General features: G+C 41.1%; 1 protein-coding gene across 3 annotated transcripts in view; it reads right to left on the bottom strand.

Moving 5' to 3' along the window:
- Positions 1 to 18746, bottom strand: part of med13a (mediator complex subunit 13a) — a 94643-nt gene extending 75897 nt beyond the window's left edge. For 2 of the 3 annotated variants that reach the window (XM_054754085.1, XM_054754088.1), the window contains exons 1-2: positions 18126 to 18746; positions 5137 to 5371 (exon numbers count right to left, since the gene is read on the bottom strand). In XM_054754085.1, coding sequence (XP_054610060.1) covers positions 5137 to 5371; positions 18126 to 18191 — 301 coding nt within the window. In that variant the 5' untranslated portion in view covers positions 18192 to 18746. The remainder of the gene's footprint in view (positions 1 to 5136; positions 5372 to 18125) is intronic. The other variant, XM_054754087.1, reaches the window with a different exon arrangement.
- Between the last annotated feature and the right edge of the window lie 463 nt (positions 18747 to 19209).

Genomic DNA, 19209 nt, shown 5'->3' with positions numbered 1-19209 from the left:
ATAATATTAAATGGAGTGAATATTTGTGAATATTTGTGAAAAGTGAATATTTTTTCACTAAGCGTTGAGATTTCGCTCTTTGTCCGGCTGTCCTTGAATGCACCATAGTTGTGTCTGGCCTGAAACGTGCAGCGGGGTGAACTCGAGTTAATATATGATCGTAGCGTGTCAAAAATAGACATTTTTATGAGTGAGTCAATTACTTGCGGTTTTTCGCCATTTGCTCGTAGTCCTGGAAAAGTGGGGGAGATCGACTGTATGTGCACGCCTTTTCATTCTGCACACCGGTTCACAAACTTTGGCATGATCCTCGGACACACCATTCCTGCCTCGCCGCTCACTCTGCTTACAGGGCGACCACGCTAACTTAAATAAAGAGACAAATAAATCCAAGACAGCACAAGGCAACGTGTGGTGGCTCCTCATCCTGGGGCGCGGTAGGACCAGCAGATGGACGATGGCAGTGCGGGTTGTTGTTTTTTCTCTCCCCGGGTTGCCCAACCACATCCCAGAAGATGTTACTGTCATTGTTCTATATCACTGTGTTTTCTCTTCTCCGTATGTCTGTCCCTTCTTCAATCACGTACTGTCTGTCAGCATCAGTATCACACAACAGCAGCAAGAGGTGCAGTATATCAGTATACTGCGGAAGCAGGCAAAACAATAAACACTTTTTTTTAAATCACTATTTGGGGATTTACACTCTCTGCAGACAGCACCAGAGTTGCTTTAAAACAGGGGTGACCAATGTGTGGCCCGGGGGCAATTTCAGGCACGTTCTAAAAATATAATTTAAGAAGAAAGAAGGAAAGAAAAAGGAAAAAAGGAAAAATGAAAAAGAATAAAGTCAAAATATGAAGAGGCAAAAGTTGTAATCTAACGAGAAGTCGTAACGTGATATTATGAGGAAAAATACCATGTTAGCAGTCAATTTAGCAGTGTCAAGTTGAAATATTTTTAAGTCATAATATTATGAGAAACTAACAAAACAAATAAAGTTGTCATTTTTGGTAAAATAGGTTGCGGAAATTGTTAGACTGTGACAAGAATGAAGTCAAAATATTATGGGAATTAAGCCATAATTAAGAAGAAAATTTATCAAATAAATAAAATTTAAAAAACAGCTGAAAAGGAACAAAATTGCTGTAATTTTACAGAAAAGTGAAAATATCAAGAGGAATATCAAGATGGAAAACATTTTTACGAAAATAAACTCATAATATTATGAGGAAAAATAATATTTTAGTAGCATAAAGTTTAAATATTAAAAGGGCAAAATGTTATTGAAATGTTGTTGAAAAAATGTTATGTGTTCCACAGTGTTTACATGCACGGTCCTCGCCCGCTGTAGAACACACACACAACAATGGACAGGCGTCAGCGCTCAGTGATACGAGGGGAGAGAAAGCAACGCAGAGCGATTTGTGAGATCGGATTTTTGAGGAGTTTGTCATGCAAATGTATTCGTCTTTTGAACGCATATTATTTTGAGAAGCCAAAGTCTTTACTTAAATGGCCCCACCAACTAACCGGCACTACCGTCCTCATCACCTAAATCCAACCAGAACTCGGCTCATGGGACCAAGCGGGGTGCAAGTCACCATCGATGCACTACACTGCTGATGTGGATGTCATACAACTTCATGTAAAAAAATCTGAGCTAGCCCTTTAAAACTTCCTCTTTTGGAAAATAAAACTTCCAGAAACTGTGAACATCCAGCAGCATCACTACTATTTTGATGGAAAATATACTTAACCAAATCGACAAACTATCTTGAGAAGCGTTTGTTTACTCTGCTTTAACCGAGCGGTATTACCCTCATTACGTCACTAACAGAAATGATGCTGAGCTGCGAGCTTGTTTCATCATGGCTGGCACCATAAGCTATAAATGTCATTTTTGCAGATTTAACGTCGTTTCAACAAATCGAACAATGTAGAACATAATTACAAACTAGGGATGTCCCCATCCGATCTTCAGGATTGGGATGGGCTGCTGAGCCGCTGTATTTTGAAGATCGGATAATATCGGCTTCCGCCACGACATTGGGGCAATCCGGTTGCCATATAACGTTTGTAACTCTGAGCCACACTCCCAACATGATAGGTGCGGTAACACCCCTCAAAGCTGGTTGCCACTCGACTCCCACCACCCGCAAGAAAAGGAAAATGCAACACCACCATGCAGACATGTCTGTGGTGTACCGCGGTGAAGTTAGTTTCACGCTGGACACTGGATATACGGTAGTTCCCCCTCACTCTGTCCGGACAGTGCGTGTCAACGCGTGCGGTAGCGGAGCTATGTATAACATATTTAAGCAAAGTTTATAAATCATGTCAGGGACCCTTTAAGCATGTCTCTCCCTCCCTTGCAACGCCCCTTCCAGTGTGCAAGCCAACCACAGGGAAGCAAAGTGTTGATGTGATGTGAACCTGCATGTCTAAGCATGTGTAATATTTTCTAAACATATTTTCTCCATACTGCATCTCTGACTTCAAATGCCTCACTCACAATTAGACCTGAGCCAGACTCTTCAGGTTATTACGGAGAACGGTTAGGCCTGAACGAGCCGCCCATTGAGGCATTCGAGTTTCATTTGGAGTCCACTTCAGGCACAATGTCCAATAATGAAGAAGACTCGTTGACAGGTTGGGCTTAGTCAGCCTCTAAAAAGTTCAATCAACATGGCAGTGAGCATGAATAAAAATGGCCTCTTCCATTGCTGGGTGCCTTCACTCTTACTGGAGGGTGGAGGAGAGTAAGAAAGTGGGAGAGGGTGGGGGGGCGAATCTGCCTCGTTTACACATGGTTGCACCTGCAAGCTGCAATACTCGGCTCGAGTTATGAGCTCAGCTGAGATCAGGTTTCTACACCAACATCCTTTCTTGTTTAGCCTCTGTAGAATAGCCAAGCGTGAATTGAGGCTTCTTGCTCTGTTTGGTAGGCCGTGCCCCCCCCCCCAAACACTAATGTAAAAATAAGACCACGCGATGGTAAGTGTCTCCACAGAGACAGCGGTGCCCTGCCCTACAGGTGTTGGCACTGCCAGTCTGTCTGTCTGGCTCATCCGTCATAGATTTTAACATTTCCCTGGGGCGCTGACTTCGAGGGTATCCCCTGTGCCCACCTGACAAGCACTGAAATCTGTATCATTTTTCATTGTACAACCAATAACATATCATGACACAGTGATTTATGTTCAGGTTTTTACTATACAAAAGCTCCAAGCCCTCTCTACACTTCCCGTTATCTTTTACAGCCATCACTCTTCTGGCTATATAACCTTGAATGACTCCAACAAATGGTGTAGTGGGGGATAGCGGGGGTGGTGTAGGGTGGAATTTCATATTGATAGGTTCATAGAAAATATTTCTTGGCAAGACACTTAGCCACATTTAGTATGTCTCTTCTTTAATCGTCTAATTTGCAAATGCAACCAAAAATAGAGCAATATAGTGGGTTACACCTCCAGTATTTATCAGTGTCAAAACATACGATGAAGACTTCATTAAAAAGCATAACAATTGATGTAGCAGAGAGTAAGCTTTTTTTTGTGTACCAGGGGTGTCCAAAGTGGTGTCGCAGGGCACATCGTAAAACTATAATGTAGCAAAAAAAAATTCAACAAAATACAGCAAAAATGGAAAAATCAGCAGTAAATTTACAAATATTGAGAAAAGTTGTAATGTAACAAGAAACACAGTACATTTCATGATAAAGTAATATGATATTAATAGGAATATTATCAACAAACATAACGTCATCTTAGATTTGGCTTTGTGAAGGGAACATGGGCGGGAGACGGTCGCTATAGACTGGATGCTGCAATGGGGGCGGAGCTGCTCGGTGAAGGTGATCAGCATTCAAAAGCAAGTATCGGCATATGCAGATACCGTGCTTTTTCACAGAAATGTTTTTAGGTGCAATTTTAGTGGTTAAAAAAAAAATTGTACAGCATATGAATACTGTTACAGCCCTTTAAGAAGCATTGCATCGTGGGAAGTTGAGTGTTGTCTTCTGAGTCGTGTAGACCGTCTGCTGTTGGTGGTCATGGACATACATGAGTAGCAAACTAGCTAACCGTGAGCTGTTGGTTCCCTGCCGATAAAGTAAACAATAAAAGGAACAGAAGAACCCAGCTGTGCGACTCCGAACGCTGCACCACTGCAAACCCTCCCCCCGACAAAACCCACAACGCCGCTGAAATGCCCTGCACCCAAATGAAGCCAGAATCCACACGGCTGGAGAACAAATGAATCCTCGGCTCATGGAGGACAATGCGGGGGAAATCAAGATGACGGCAGGAGCAACACGCTTTAACAAAGACACAAAAACGCCACAGCCGATCGGTGAAGAGCCACGCGCAGGGGAGCGAAACATGCGTGAGTCACTTAATAATTTCTTGTATCCAACCAAGTAGGTTGTTCATTAAAATTCAAAAGAAATTTGAACTTTGAGAGCGTTTAAACAAGAGAGAAATGTGAAAAAAATGTTAATGCCTGTGTATAAAAAAGTGTATTTTACATCCTTAAAACATATATAAACCATTGACAAAAAAAATGCTGGCTAATTCACAAATTGCAGTTATTGCGGGCTATTTTGTGAACCTATTCCCCGCGATAAACGAGGGAACACTGTATATATATATATAAAACATTTCTTAGCGTGTCTACATGTGTTGCAAAGTTGCATCCTGTCATTTTTGTGTGGCCCCCGCTGGCAAAAGTTTGGACACCCCTGTTTTACACGATGCATTCCCTGCCAACACATAAATATAAATGTACACAGTTTCTGCGACTAAGTGGCTGCATTGACTTTGAAGTCAAAGTTCACAATCTCAGATTTTCATTTTTAAACTAACATGGTCTCATAAGAATTCCTCCAGCTCCCAATGAGCCGTAAAAGATTCTTCTCACACATGCAGTTGTACTTCCCAAGACCTGTAAACAGCTTTGATGTGATGTGAGCTCGCCTTTTAACAATCACAAAACTTTAAAAGTACATGATACACTCGCACACACACTCACTCAAGCCTATAAAGTCCAACTGCTATGCCTGGATGTAGTAAGGAAGCGCCATGGTGAGAATCTAATGCATCATTTTTTTCAAATACATCCACACCAGGCAGCCCTCACCTGCAAGCTCGGGGTGGATGAGATCAGCAAAGCTGGGGTCATCCCCCCACCAGAAGAGCCAAATCTCCCGCCGACCCTGCCGCTGGCTGCGTCGCCAGACACTCAGCACGTCTGCCTTCAGGCAGCGGCTGAAGCTGCAAAGGATGGGGTCCTCCTCTGTCACTGGGAACAGGATTGGTGCGGACGTGGGACCCTGCCACACAAACCTCTTCCATTTGATCCCTGTCAAGTCAGCCTGAAGGACAGGAAGGAATTGTTAGCGCGCATAGTTGCAATTTTATAGCTAGCACACTAAATCACAGTCAAGCTTATGTGGGGGCAAAGCAATGGCAGCAACAGATAATGACAAAATAAGTTAGCAAGTTCAAGACGCACAGTTACTACTATCGTCTGATTTGCATAATTGACACATGTGCATGTACTCGTAATGGGCGCTGTAGCAGAGCAGAATAACATTGAGGGAGAAACAAAGAGTACAAAAACATGAAAAGCAAAACAAATATCTTCACACATTTTAAAAGAAGCTTGCAGGCTGTGGGAACCCCTGCCTCCACCCACCGAGGAAGAGACTGTATGACTGACAAAAGAACTCACTCTGTGCATGCTGTTGTTTGATGGAACAAACGCACTAAGGTGCTGAAAGCAATGCACAGAGTGAACCCTCTTCCAGCCTGTCCGGAGGCGAGAGATAAGAAAAACAGACACGCGTGCACATGGCAATGTATTAAGGCCGGCAAAATTATTGAGTGTCATTTTCATTTATCATGTGATTCATTTATTTATTATCATCCCAGGCCTAGCGCCCTCAAGACTTTTTTCTGAACGACAAATCTTGTTCCGTTTTGCTCTTACGAGATCTTGTGACACCCCTATATTTTATCGTTTCTGGGTGCCGTGAACTGCTATTTTTTTAAACTATTTTTTTAAACCGGCTTCCAGAGTGGGACGATCCGACAACGCCGCCTTGTCGTTGCTGTGTGGAGAAGCAAAATGCTACTTTTTGAGAACGATGACGTCGCCGTCACGATACCTAAAGTGAGCGGTTGTGTCCTGCTGCCAAAAAGCCAACATAATATCTGAATATTTCGACAGGCATGACTCCCAGTCAACATTCTCCTGACATTTTTTTTGTTTTATACTCCTTGGTGACTCGCAGAAGTACAGTAATTCCACTTTGTCGTCAGTCTGGACAAGCGGAAGACAACAGACTTGATGTTTATACGCCCTTTCTTCTTCTACAGTTATGGTGTGTCACATGGTTCTGTCTGTGTGCCACATGTAGGCGTGCCTCATGTATTATGTATATTTACTTATGAAGTGTATTAAGAAGAGTAGCTATGATGCATACCGCCATCTACTGTGTCACGACAAGCTGCATCCACAAACTATTTCATGTGTTTATGAGCGGGGGCGCACAGGCAGTGCCAAATGTAGGTTCAAAATGCATTTGTGGCTCTTGGCCTTTCACAAGTGCCGATTGGATTTAACAGAAACAACAAAACATACATGAAAATGCCTCATAGGCAGTCAGTCACCAGTTATTAGGGTTATAAATCTGGTATATTAGGCTACACTGCTGCCCAATCAATACCTAAGCACTGGCAGACGACCCATGTCTACCACACCACTGGTCAAACCGAAACACACACTGACATATCTTTTATAGCTATACATATCAACCTATCATCTATTCCTGACTAATTTATGCCAATACGTGGAGTTCATTCTCATGCCGTTCAGGATGAGTTAGCAAGCTGTCCCTCTGTATACAGTATTAAGCAATTAACCCATTAGAATTCATGGGATGTGTTAACTCAAGTGCGAAAGCAGTAGGCCTGAAGAAGCTATTAGCTGTGGTTGTGGAGAAGCGGTGGTCTTTAAAGGTGGGGGGTATATGTTAAGGCCTCTTCGCGTGCCCAGGTAAATACACATCAGATGTAGTGCGTAGTAACTGCCATAACTAGATATCAAAATCCCTCAGAAATGGCGTGAATCCTAAGGAAAAGAGTGCAGGTTAATACTCAGGATGCGTACCAAAACTCAGTACCACAGCGGCACTGGTGCCGACGTAAACGGAAGTAACCAGACCAAAAAAATAAGTCAATACTGGTGCCTCGTTTCGGTGCTCAATATTTCGTTATTAAATAAGCTGAAATGAGGCAAACTTTAGATATAGTGGAACCCTGGTTTAATCGTGAAAATTTACACCACAATTTTGCCTCGGTTTGCGTGCATTCCCCGTGTAGCGTACAATATGGCGCATGTCTTGTTGTGATATTAATACACAGCGTGAGTCAATCTGTGTTCTTCATGTATTTTTTTTAATCAGAAAATGTCCTTCCTTGTTAGCATCCTATGAGCTAGCCAACAGCATGGCAACCGGAACCGGACGTCAGCTACGTTACGTCGCCCGTTGACTCTCAAAAATGTTAACACATAGGCCTGTAACAGTAATCAATAAACCAATTAACAGCACGATAAATAAAAACAAACTTGATCATTTTGACGATACATTGACGTGCGCATGTGTTTGTTTTCCTCGTCTCTCCACCAAACAGCCTGGATGACAAGAGGTTTCACTCTGTGCATCTGTCTCAACACCTGGGCTCGTTGGTTCAAGAGTGAAATGAATGGAGTCTCTTTGTCCCAGTGTGGGGAGTCGGCACGCTACCAAGTGCACACCCCCGAGTGCTGCAAGTAACAAGTAAGCAACCGCAAATGGGCGATACTCCTGAAAGGGGTACCAGCGACCAGAGTATTTACAGGCGTACCAGCGACAGTGCAGTTACTTCAAGAGTCATGACTCACAGACTACAGTGATTTGAAGCCATAGCCATGCGAAAATATACTGCAAACATATTGAATAAACTGGGGAAACAGTGTTGAATACTTTGTTCATACCTGTTGTGTGTAAAACACGATCTGATGTCAATTTCAGCCCGACTTTTTGAGAAATGAAAGAGTTTGTGACAAAGACAATAAAATAAATAATACAAAACGGTGGACCTTACGTTTCAGTGATTCCCCAAGTATAACACCTCAATGTGGGCCCAATGCATTTTGCTGCATCCAAAACATGTACTTTGGCAAAACTCCAACAAAACGCTACACCTCATTAAACGTAAACGTAGTCCAAACACAAAGTTGCTAAAAGTCAATCAAGCAAGTGTCCAGTATATGTAAATGAGCTGACGTCTGCACTGACAGACAATCTGAGCTTCAGAGTATTTCCGGGTTATTTCTCTATTTTCTTTAATCAATATTCCGACAATACCGAAAGTTCAAGATTCAAAATCTGAAATATTGTGACTGAATGTGATTTTTGCTTCAGAGAAATTTTTTGCTAAAAGAGAGAGCCAGTTTTATTTTCATTGAGGTTTTTGTTTGTTTAATTTATGTCATTTAATTTATTTTATTTAAAAGTTCTTGACATTCCAACTGCAATATTAAATACTCTTGAGAAATTAAAGTTTATTGCTTTAGATACACTGTACTCACATTAATATGCCATATATTATCATTACATTCATGTAAAAAATGGTCGCAAAATAATGTTGACAATAACATTGTTTATTTGTCCTCCAAAATTATTATCGTCCAGCAAAATGTGTTATCATGACAGGCCTAATTATGACCTACTTGAATTCAGAGAAAAATCTTTCAATTCCAATGTTGCACTGAAGTCTGTATATCACCAAACACAGTCGTCTCCTTTATAAAACACTGAAATATTGCTATTGAACACTGCCACTGTGAAGAATTCAAAAGTTGTCCCCAGAAGAACAGAGCCTGTGGCTGTGCAAAGAGCTGCAGTGATTACTTCTTCCTGCTGGAAAGTGACAAATGTTGCACTGTACGACACAGAAAACATGTGGGCTCCTTATTATTTCAAAGGGCTGAGAGAACAATGGCGAGCACTGTGAATGAAACCTGATCATAAACTGTGCCAGAAAACACCCAAATCGTTTCACTGATTACTATCACTCCCTATTGGTGCTGTGATTTACCAGTGCACAACTACGATTAATACTTGGCTGGGAATTATCATTATCACTATGGGAGGCAGTGTTTTTTTGTTTTTTTTTGCTGCTAGAACGCCAAAAAAGATCATACCCAAAGTAAAGATGGTGTGTCCCGATTCAACTTTTTCACTTCCGATACGACTGCAGCCTTGAATATCAGCTGATACAGATAGCGAGCAGATATCAACACAAATTATAGATACTTTTATTTCTTATTTTGTAGTGTGGAATGTTGGAAAAGCACGCCTCATACGTACTTTTATTTCTTATTTTACAAAAGTATGAGGAAGAAGAACCACAGGGAAATACCAGTACAATGCTGTCATATGACAACTGCACTTTATGCCACTTATTTCTAGACTTACAAAGCTCAGCTTCATTGTAACACATTGTTAGATTGCTTAATCAATTTCTCGTGTTATTTCAGAACTGGCAAAGGGCACATGTTGAATAGGAAGTGAACAAATGTATTAGCAATTGATGTGAGAGTAAGAGGGGGCAGGATTGAATAAGCCCTGCTTCTTCCTACTCCTTTTGTACAAGTCAAGTTGTGAATGGTAATATGTGATGTATACTGAAGTCAAACATATATGTTCAAATCAAATCAAACCGTTACCATTATTTTGTAGGGTGGAGTGTAAGAAAAGGCTTGATCAAGTGATATTAATCAAATTAGAGAATAATCAGCAACAGAGAAAAACTCTTCTACTACTACTACTACTACCACCACTACCACTACCACTACCACCACTTCTACTACCACTGCTACTACTACTGCTACTACTTAGAAAACAGACCCATTTATTCTTTAAAGATGTGGGGTATAATTTTATCCACAATGTACTGGGTCGAGGTGCTCAATTAAGCGTTTAAACCCGACTTGACTCACCACCGACGGGGGCTGGTCATCTTTTCTGTTCCAGCTAATGACTTCTTGTCGCACCGTGGGAGTTTCCCATGTAACATCGCTTCAAATGCGCAATGAGGTTGGTCGTGTTCACCTTCCCCTGTTGTGTGCCACCATGGGAAACTTGTGCATGCAAGTTTTCCACTAAGCTGCAATGTCTTTTTCAGACTTTAAGGAAAAATACACGTTTGAACACGCTGTTGTTGTGATCACGCGGGCTGTACAGGGCAGAGTCTGGAATGGACTGCTTGTATCGCTGATTTTAGACACAGGCCTATGTAATCCCGATATCCGCATCGGATCGGGACACGCCTAGAAAAAAGTGGCATACCTGTTTGTTACTTGTTGTCTATAAAGTGACTGCAGCGCAATTTGTGAAGCAAGCAAATGAAACTGCTGACCACAACTTGAGGGAACTCAAAGTTTGACTTCCATTCAAAAAGGAGCCACAGCTACCATAAATTAGAGGGTGAAAAAAAAAGATTAACACTGCTGATGTGCATATTAATGTATGAATGAAAACCCACTGTGTAAGAGACTGCTTAGCAAAAGTATCCTTCATCTCCGTATAAACTTGTACAGGAAGCATGTCCCAAGTTGAAGTTGAATCGTAGAAAAAAAACAAAAGCTACAAACTACTATTGCAGCTTCCTGACATTTTCAGCCTGATTGCTCACTTATTCAATGTGCTGGGTTGCTCGAACACTAAGGGTCAAGACGTGTGTGTAAAGAGTGCTTGAAGGTTGAGACAAACGGAAAATGAGGACACTAGTAGCTCTAAAGCTGCACGGATGGTGCATTTAAATGACACTAAACCTGCTGAGCTTGATTTTGAAGGATAAGGCAAAAACATCAGAATCCCTGTCAAGTACACACATAAGGCCACACACTTCAAGATCAATCTATTTTGTTTCGACAGGCATGAAGCAAAGCAAGTTCACTTTCGTACAGTCAAGACAACAGAGCTGACTGGAAATGACGTAGTTTTCACATCAACTCATTCATATGGAATGAGACGAATAACTTTCAGCACCACTCATCAGATTTACATGACCGATGTAGGCGACTAAAAGTGCCTCAAACACTTTACACAGCAAAGGGAGCGCTACTTTTTCCTATGAATGCCTTAGAATGTGTACATGTTATGTTTGCTTTTGTCAAAGCCAGCTATCCCCCTTCTACCGTAATGTAGTTTTCCAGAAGCGGCACATACTCACAGGTTACGACCCCTGATTTTGTCAGCTGCTCACCTTCACTGCGGCCACTTTGTCCGCAAAGCTCAGTGGGAACAGCGTGTTCCAACAGCTGCCTTGCTGCGTTTAAAGATGAGACGAGCAACAGGTGAAGCTGCCCCGAATTGTGTCACCGATGCCCCTCTTTCTACCAAGCTTCAGTGTCCTCGTGTCTCCCCGGTGTTAACAAGCAAGAAACAAACCAACGCTCGCTTGCATTTTGGCTTAAGCAGAGTTCGTATGTAAAAAATAAAAATAAACATATATGCCTCTAATGTCGCAACAAACTGTTAGAACCAGCGTCATGAATGACATCATAATAGTAGGGCTGCAACTACAGATTATCTTCTTAGTGGATTAATCTCTCGATTAAACTTGCTGTTTCGATGGAGTGATCGGTTATGGTGATGGCTTTTTGGTGGTAGACTATGGTCTATTAATAATAGATATTAACAATATACTGAAATATAAGTGATATGTAGTATTCTGGTCATTAGGCGGCAGTAATGACAAAACATTGAGACACTGCCTTACATTACATTGCCTTAACACTGCATTAAGTCCTGAAGTCAGCCACAGCATGTCCGACATGACAGAGTGAAAAAAGTTCTCTCGTACCGTGTGAAAGTGGTAAGTTTCAGGCTTCTTAAGTTAAGAAATAAATTCAAGGCTAGCTGGTTAGCTTGCTAGCTAGCGGCCAAGTTAAGTTCCTACAGCATAAGAGTTACGCAATGTTATTTCATGACTACTGGGTTCTAATGTTCTAATGTTAAAACCCGTATTTAGAAAGTCATAAATAGGTTTTCTATGCTCTAACTATGAAAATACTCAATTTATTAACACTGAATCCTATAATGTGGAAACTGGGTTAACGCGGTCGGGTCTGGAAACAATTAACCGCTATAAACGAGGGACGACTGTATATTATTTTACTTTCCTTTATTTTATATCTTCGAGTTTAACGTCAAATTTAAAAAAATGTTTATAGTAAGTCAATGAAAGTATGCATCATGTCCACGTCTGTGGCCCTAGCCTTCTTGACCGTGCAATCCCCGCGGTAAGCTAACCATGAATACATCAATAAAATAAATAATTCATCAATATCGGTCACAAATGAGAGCCTACAGTACTGGCTGAAGAGCAAAGTCATATTTTTCTTGCCCAACGTCGGTAAGATGAGCATCGAGCGTCTGAAACACAAGTCGCATTAAACAGCTAAGAACACCAGCGTTTAAGGCTGTTATTCTTCAGACAAAAACATTTATTTCAGACACATCAAGAAACGTTATTCAATTTATGTTTACTTTTTTTAAACTGCCAAGCTGCAACTATGTTTTTTTTGTTTATTATATTAAAAAGGAGTATGTCTAAACTGCACTTCTATTTCTTGTATTCTGTGGTTGCAACAAGTAATATAATTTTTTTTTAAAAAGACTAAAACTTGTGTTATGTTAACGGCTCCAGAGTATTTTTGTTTAGCATAAGAGGGGGCAAAATGGCTCTTTTGACAGTAAAGGTTGCCGACCCCTTCCTCAGACAGACCAAATCAATATGAACCAAAACATAAAGAGTTAGTGACTTGGTCCGCAACACATCAGAATATCTTCTTTTGCCTAAAACACAAAAATAACATGTCTGCTTTCATGGATGACAGAGGAAGCGAAAAAATATTCACATTTGATCAGAGGATATTTACATTTTAAAATAAAAACGATGAATCAAACACCAAAATAATTGTCAATTAATTGTACAGTTAATCATAGATGAATTGTTGCAGCTCTACATGTTAGACATTAGCAGATCACAAAAAATGCATGTTTTACTTTTTATTTGGATTTTTAGTAGTTTGCCACACCAAAAATGGACCGCCGTCAGGCATGACGTCCCGTGGGATTTCCGACTTTAGTTGGGCTCAGCCAGCACAATACCTTTCAGTTCAGAGAGCATAAACAATTAACTTGACACATTTTGCTTTCTCTGGGACAACAAGGGGGTGTAACGCTTCTACTCCTGAACCGCTGCATGCAAAAGAGTGAAAATTCGGCAGAACACGCACCCCCATGCGCTGCTTGTGCTCTTATTTTGTGTTACGAATACGCCAGATGATGGTGCTATTATTAAACCCCAAAGTGTGACCCCATAATTTGGATTGGCTCACCACAAAACTTGGCAACATCAGTGTTTCGAATACATTCATTTATTTATTTATTTATTTGTGGTGGCCCGCCGCAAATAAAGTTTGCCCTCACTCATACACACATTAAAACGCACCTGGTCTGCCAGACAATAAAAGGACAGAGCAGGAGGGATGAATGTTGCCAACTTAGCGACTTTTGTTGCTATATTTAGCAAGTAATCAGACTCCCCTGGATACTTGTTTTCAAAAAAGCGACTAGCGAGAAATCTAGTGAAAAGTCTTTTGGCGATTGACATGAAAGCACGCATCACTCCTCCCAACCAGCACCGAGTGCTGCTGCATTCCTTTACCGTTCTAAACATATTTCATGTTCAATAAACAAAAATGTGCATAAAGAATATAAACATATTATCCAATCTCATGTTGATAGGTGTATTCAAAATTTTTAAATGATCTTTCAAAGGCACACTTAATAATAATAATAATAATAATAAGAACAATATTATTATTATTATTATTATTATTATTATTATTATTAGACACAAGATCACGTGTCACAACATCTCACAAGATTAAAATGTGACAAGATTTCTCATTCAGAAAAACAGCGTCTTGTGGGCACTAGGCCTCGGACGATAATAAATTAATTAATTCATCACACAATTCATGAAAATGCAGAGGATAATTTTGCTGGCTTCAATATATTGCCATGTGCATGCGTGTATGTTTTCCTCATTCCCCGCCTCCAAACAGGCAGGAAGAGGATTCAATCTGTGCATCGGTTTCAGCACCTTTCTTGTTCTATTGAACAACGGCATGAACGGAGTGAGCCCTTTTGTCAGTCGTACAGTCTTGTTGTCTCGGTGGGTGAAGGCGGGGCCGCTAGCATACACACAGAGTATAATGTAGAAATTAAATGAGTAGATTGCAATATATTTTGCATATTTTTTCATGTACTTTTCTTAAAAGTAATGTTAAAATCTTGTCTTGTCGACCCAATGTCGTGGATCGTCTCGTCTCAAGTGTCTTGTGACACCCCTACTTATTATAGATCAATGATTCTATCTGTGACCAACTGCATTCATTACAACTACGGACAAAATGTGATTAATCGTTATTAAATATTTTAATGAACTGACAGCCCTAATGAATACCCATACTGAATTGTGGTTGGCATATTATTGCACTTTTTAAGTATTACTTAAAACATGTTTTATGACAGCACCAGTTTGACAGTGGAACAAAAACGTCCCAGAACATGACGTGTTCAAACTTGAGAGGTTTCACTGTTAATGAAAGTGCTGCAATCAACAAGCAGATCGTGCTTCCTTCCTTCCGAACGGGTCAAACAACTACTTTCACACAATCTATCTCATTCTACAAAGAGCAAAGTCAGCTGACACGCTGAGTTAATCACAACAAGACCGCTTTGCAACAAGTACCGTTATCCGGCCCTATTAAAAAAAGTGTTCACTAAAGAGGAGGGGAAAAACAACCGCAACGTGTATGCATTCTTTCACCATAAAACCACAAAGTAGAGTGTGTTCTGTGAGTGAGTCATAACAGTAGTGGTGTTATGCTTAGTCTCGGTGTACAGGAAAATGCCAGCCAGACAAGCATCTACCAGCCTGGACCTCGCCTGCCCACAGTATTCAGTGCTGCCTTCAAGTGCTGTCATAAATATTTGTTATTATAAGTTCAGTGCACTCCACACACCCCAACAGAGTAGAACAGAGAGAGTGGGAATTATGGACATTTTAGAAGCTGTGTCAATGTGTGGTAAAATTACGACGGGTGAAATGGGGCAAACACGCAGCAACGTCCAAATGCTCCAAACACAGAAATGATCCAAAACAAAAACACCATAAAAGAAATGCTTTTTAAAGACGGATATCTCTCACGCTTTTGGTGCATTTATCTTTTGCATTTGTCCTGCAACCTTTATGTGATTGTAGCATTTTTCATTTGCAGCATTTTCCTGTTGCATTTGTGTTTTGGGTATGGATCATTTCTGTGTTTGGAGCGTTTGGATGTTACTTTGCGTTTGCCCGTGTCACCTACCACGTAAAACAATGATTCTCAACTGGTGGGTCGGGAACCAAAGGTGTGTCGCGGGTCTTTGCTGGGCATAAAAATAATAATAATTTAATGACCCAATGTCCATGAATGCACCTTGCGTTCTTGTCTGTGCTATTTCCTTCCTACGCCGCCACGAGGTGCGTTCTACGTTTATGGGCGACATTTACGGGCTGTGTGTCCGTCCGACACATAGCTGCAGATATCTGCTGGAGAAGAGCGCACCATAAAGAGAGAGACAGCATCTCCCTGCTGACAACTGACATTGTACTGCAAACAGTCCCTTTAAATAAGCTATGTGAGAAGTCCGAGTTGAAAAATTTCCGTAATTTTGGGTCGCCGCTTGTCGTCGAGGGGTGCTGGTGGGTGCCGCAGCCAAACCAGTTGAGAACCACTGATATAAAAGACGATACTATAGTTGCAGTACATTGTTTGTAACATATGAAATGTACAGGTGGTCCTGGTCCTGTTCCATGGTTACAAATGCACGCCCATAAATTCATTAAAACCGTAATTTTGCTCAGTAAACACGAGACCCGCTGGAGGACTACCTACTGCGTGGGCCGGCGGAAGAATATGCGTCATGCACCGCACAGGAAAGCACTGTGTTCCTAAGCAGCCACGCCAAAAAAGAATAACATCACTTATGAGTTAAGTTTTTACACTTAATTATGTCTCCCATGCAGCAGTGCACCCAAGAAAAGGAAAGCCATCACCGTGGAAGTGAAAATAAACATAACAAGCTCAGAGGAGACACGCCCACCAAAATTAGCTGCTCTTTTGGTCCCAACCATCATTAAGGATAAAGATTATTGAATGCTAGAGGGGTCATGGGTTCAGTGCACTGTTACAAGGAGATCCTTTCAGATGAGCCTGGGACGATGGATACGTTTAGACTGCAGGCTATGATGTCCAATTTAGATTTTCAGATGACAAGAAGAGCTTTTGCCTGCCTCCGCGAGTACCTTTATCCAATCTTGCACAGTAAACCACGCCTATCGATGACGTATAGGTCGGATATATGCAACCTGACAGTTCAGACTGCAGTAGATTGGATGCGTATTTACATCTGGATTTACATCGACACATGAACGAGGCTCGAGTCGTATTTGAAAAAATTTGAATTGTACTGTTCACACCGATATGTTTCTTATGTTCTTATTCTTGTGTTTGTCTTTCTTTTCTTGGGAGAATGAACAGAGTAAGAATTTCATTGCTTAGTATAACTGTCGGTTTTAGTATGCATATGACAATAAAACTCTTGAATCTTGAAATGAAAAAATCTGACACGGGTCACATGTGAGCAGAAAAAAAAATCTTAATTGACCAGCAGTGTGAACGTAGCCAAAATTTCACAAAGTTAGGACAACCACAGGCATAAAAGTAAGGAGTTGTTAGATTTACAAGTTGGGATAATTTCCAACTTACACTAAAACTCGACTTGTTACATCACAGGCTAGGAACCAGTGTTATATACTTTTGCATTTTGATACGGGTAGGTAGCTATATCATGTCATTTGTCTAAAAGACAACAGCGTCCATACACATTTGCAGGAGCACATGCAGCTAACTTACAAGCAAAACAGTTAAGGCTGCAGACAAGTCAATTAGTTGCACAAACAAACAGACACAGATCATTCTTATGATGAGGCCAGACAGCAACACCTTTCAATTTGCCCCGGCTTTGTGCACTTTGGAGCCAAGGAGCACCCCGTCAGCTATTTAGGGTAATGTCAACTGACAACACGTTGCCACAACTTATAACAAGAGATGCGGGGGAAAGATACTGAGAGACAGATAAACACATTGGATGCCAAAGACAACTCCCAGTAGCGTTTAGTATTCGAAAGAACTGTAGCAAACTGGATGTTTGCACTGTCCAGAAATACATGCCAAAGATTATATAACCAGCCTGGGGCCTCTGTGTCCCATTTGGTGTGAATAAAAATCTGGAGGAGATGAAGCCACTTACCAAACATAATGCCACATTACAGAAGTTAATACCAGTGGCCAGCAAATACTGATGCCAAAAACAATCATGTTGCAGGTTTCTGGTTAAACCGATGAGCTCAGCGAGTTTGACAGGCACTCCCTGAACGGTGCAAAAATCGAAAACCAATGCTATTTTTCACTTCAACTTGTTGTGGGGGACAGCGCTTACTCAAAGTGGACGCGAGGAGTACATAACAACAAACATGTTGAGGCGAAAAGGACAGAAAGTGAAACTTGCGACATACAGCGGCGCTTTCCGTGTTGAAACGCCATTCATTTCCATGCTCATAAACAATTTGTTGCCATGTTTACTTTAGGAAGTACGGTAAATAACAACATAGCACGCAAGTGTCTTGCACACTACGTTATGCGAATGAGAAAACTACTAGAGAGAATGTAGCAGTGTGACACACGATAACAGCGGAGGTGTTTACTGAAAGGTTACGTGATATTGTCATGTTGTCTGAGTGGGAAATCTTGAAATGATGTGGGAAATGATGTCAGCCGACGGGCCGTAAGCCTAGCTAAGCTGCTATCAAGTGATGCCTCTGAGGCTAACGTTAGCTTAGCCGCTGCTCAGCTAGTTAAAAATGGCTGCTTTCCTTTAGTTTTAAATCTCTTACCAGACAGAATAGATTGGAATGGCAATCCTCCAAGCTGGCCCCGTTTGGTACAAAACAAGAACTCATCCTTCTTCACTCCGAGGTCCAACTCTCCATCGTTTCACTTCCCGGGAAATAAAAGGGCAATTTTAGATTTGTATTTGTTTTCTCTTGAGAAGCTTAATCAGCGAGTAATAATTTTTGTAACATTTGGCTGAAGGATAGTTAATTTAACAACCTCCGACTGCAGTTCCCCCTCGGGGGTAAAAAGCGGATGGAAAAAAAGCTATGATGCTCTTTAGGTCGACATCCCAAAAGCACCCAAGTTCAATCAATTTCCAGGAGGCGATAAATGTTCATAAAACAAAAAAGAAAAAGAGAGCAAAGAAGCAACTCCCCCCTCCCCCTAAAACGGTCTCTGCTTAAAAAACAAAAAATATTCCGTCTTACTCCTCCACGGCAAAATCCATTCTAAAAGCGATATGCATCCCGTAAAAGCCTCTAAAAATGGCATCAGCCTAAACTCTTTCAGTTATTTCGATCATGATTTCTGTCTCGGTTCCTGTTGGTTTCCATTTGAATTCATGGATTCCTTTCTTTAATGGCGGCCACAGGGACAACTCTGCCTTCCACAGCCGATTGGCTCATTTGTGGTCAAAGGTTTGTCAAGCTCACTGAAGTTCGGCACATCGGCCTTAACAATGTACTCAAACTTCCGGTTAAGATGATTTCGAATCTTGTTTTGCCTCATTCTTTGAAAATCGTACATAAAAAAGACATCATTTTATGAAATTCAAAAAAAATAACTAAACTTTTCTGATTTTATCTGGGTGTTTATGATTTGGGTAGCTTTCTTTGAAACGTTAGCGTCGATAAATATTTTATTTTGAAAGTCTAAATAGGACTTTCCGTTCCGAGTATAGTTAACCTGACAGTGTCATGGTCATGAGTGCTTTAACAACACAGGGCTGGTATGTGTTGCCACTAGGCCAGCGCAAGTGGCGCTACTGAGCAACAGATTTTGATACTACATATCAAATCAAATAAAGTTGCTCACTTACACAGTGCACCACCTAGCGCATGCGATGTTGCATTTGCGATTGCT

This window comes from Dunckerocampus dactyliophorus, chromosome 16 (genome assembly GCF_027744805.1).
Source record: "Dunckerocampus dactyliophorus isolate RoL2022-P2 chromosome 16, RoL_Ddac_1.1, whole genome shotgun sequence".
NCBI classification, from domain to species: Eukaryota; Metazoa; Chordata; class Actinopteri; order Syngnathiformes; family Syngnathidae; genus Dunckerocampus; species Dunckerocampus dactyliophorus.
This window is presented reverse-complemented; position numbering and strand designations above follow the sequence as displayed.